General features: G+C 44.0%; 1 protein-coding gene across 1 annotated transcript in view; it reads left to right on the forward strand.

Moving 5' to 3' along the window:
- The window catches only part of cbfa2t3 (CBFA2/RUNX1 partner transcriptional co-repressor 3), a gene marked incomplete at both ends in the record, with an annotated part of 29,332 nt that overhangs the window by 3,881 nt on the left and 22,951 nt on the right, over window positions 1–2,500 (forward strand). Inside the window, 2 exons of the mRNA XM_083662256.1 lie at window positions 1,693–1,934; window positions 2,106–2,195. Of these exons, the coding sequence (XP_083518382.1) occupies window positions 1,693–1,934; window positions 2,106–2,195 (332 nt within the window). The remainder of the gene's footprint in view (window positions 1–1,692; window positions 1,935–2,105; window positions 2,196–2,500) is intronic.

Here is a 2,500-nt window from a genome sequence, read left to right on the forward strand (position 1 = left end):
ACACACACACACACACACACACACACACACGCACACACACACACACACACCCCTAAACACTCACAGCCTTCAGTCAAAACGGTGTAAGAACGGTAGCAGTGAAGTCAACGCCTTGGGTAGACATGGATGTGTGTGGGGTCACATTTGCATGTGTTTTACCATATCCCAACGTCTGCTCCACACACACACACTCAACACACACACACTCAACACACACACACACACTCAACACACACACTCAACACACACACTCAACACAAACATTTGATCATGACAACACACACACTCAACACACACACACACACACACACACACACTCAACACACACACACTCGACACACACACACACACTCAACACACACACACACACACACACACACACACACACACACACACACACACACACACTCAACACACACACACACACACACACACTCAACACAAACACACTCAACCAGGGGCGTATGCAGAATTTGAATTATAGGTGGGCCTGGATCAAATTGGGTGGGCCTGGATAGGAAGGGGTGCAGATGCCCGGCCGAAGGCGTGTTATTTTACTAAAAATAATGCATTTGACCATCATTTCAAGTAGAATGATACCACCCAAGCAAGAATATTTCAAGTGTTTCAAGTGCTTTACTGAAATATTTGGACCATATAATGATAATACAATTATCTCAACCTTAAAAGGTTACATATAGGTGCCAAATGTTGCATACATGAATGCTTATACTTGTGTGTATACTGTTACTTTATACAGAAATTAGAACCACTGATCCATATACTGCTGTGAGTTTAAAAAATAACAACACTGAGGCTGCTTCAAGTTTGAACAAGACGCCCTCTGGTTTATTTATCCACAGAGAGAACAAAATTCCTAGATGTCATGAAGTTGTCATGCATTAGACTCTGGAGATGATGTGCCCTGCGTTTTTACAAAAGTAACAAAACCATTGGCTAGCAATGCAGCAGCAAGTTTGCCTCTAGAAAACAACCAATTAAAAAAAAAAAAAAAAAAAAAAAAAAAATTTTGGGTGGGCCAGGGCAAGAAGTGGGTGGGCGTGTGCCTACCCAGGCCCACCCGTAGATACGCCCCTGCACTCAACACACACACTCAACACAAACATTTGATCATGACAACACACACTCAACACACACACACACACACTCAACACACACACACACTCAACACAAACACTCGATCATGACCACACACACTCGACACACACACACACACACACACACACACACACACACACACACACACACACACACACACACACACACACACACTCAACACACACACACACTCAACACACACACTCAACACACACACACTCAACACACACACTCGACACACACACACTCGACACACACACTCAACACACACACACTCAACACAAACACACTCAACACACACACTCAACACACACACTCGATCATGACCACACACACTCAACACACACACACTCAACACAAACACACTCAACACAAACACACTCAACACACACACTCGATCATGACCACACACACTCAACACACACACTCAACACACACGTGTCCTCGCCTAGTCCCCCCCACACACACACACACACACCAGCAAATAAGTCCAGTGTGAAGATGGAACGCTAGTGGACAGCAGCACAGACCCTGTTAACCTAGCTCTTCCTCTCTGTGTATTATTATGTGCAGTGCTGAACGGGAGCAGCCACTCTCCTACGTCGCTCAACGGCGCCCCCTCCACTCCAAACGGCTTCAGCAACGGGCCCGCCATGTCGTCCACCGCCTCGCTGTCCAATCAGCAGCTGCCGCCGGCGTGCGGCGCCCGGCAGCTCTGCAAGCTCAAGCGCTTCCTGACCACGCTGCAGCAGTTTGGCAACGACATCTCGCCCGAGATCGGAGAGCGAGTGCGCAGCCTCGTGTTGGGGCTGGTGGTGAGTACTGACCTGATCTATAAGTACTAATTATTAATTATTAATGATTAATGATTAATTATTAATTATTCATTATTAATTATTAATTATTAATTAATTATTAGTTGATTTGTTGATTTGTTTATTTAACATTTGTTTACAATTTATTTACTGTTGTCTCGTGCTGCACAGAACTCCACTCTCACCATCGAGGAGTTCCACTCGAAACTCCAAGAGGCCACCAACTTCCCCCTGAGGCCTTTCGTCATTCCCTTCCTGAAGGTAAGAAGGCCTGTGTCCAGATGTCAAGTCAAGTCAAATCAAGTTTATTTGTATAGCACATTTCATACACAGAGGCAATTCAAAGTGCTTCACATAAAATGGTTGACAGGAAAAGAAAAGAAAAGAAGAGAATAAAATGGACATTTAAAAGCATCACAACAAAACTTAAAAAAAAAGAGTATAAAAAGTGCATTAAGCAACTTCATTATTTTCATTTTTTTTTAATCTTCATTATTCAGTATGTGATGCAAGATCACTCCAACCTGAAGTCCACCAGTAGCCTTCAGTCCATAAACACCTGTCCA

This window comes from Poromitra crassiceps, assembly GCF_964638095.1.
Source record: "Poromitra crassiceps genome assembly, chromosome: 28".
In the NCBI taxonomy this organism is placed as follows: Eukaryota; Metazoa; Chordata; class Actinopteri; order Beryciformes; family Melamphaidae; genus Poromitra; species Poromitra crassiceps.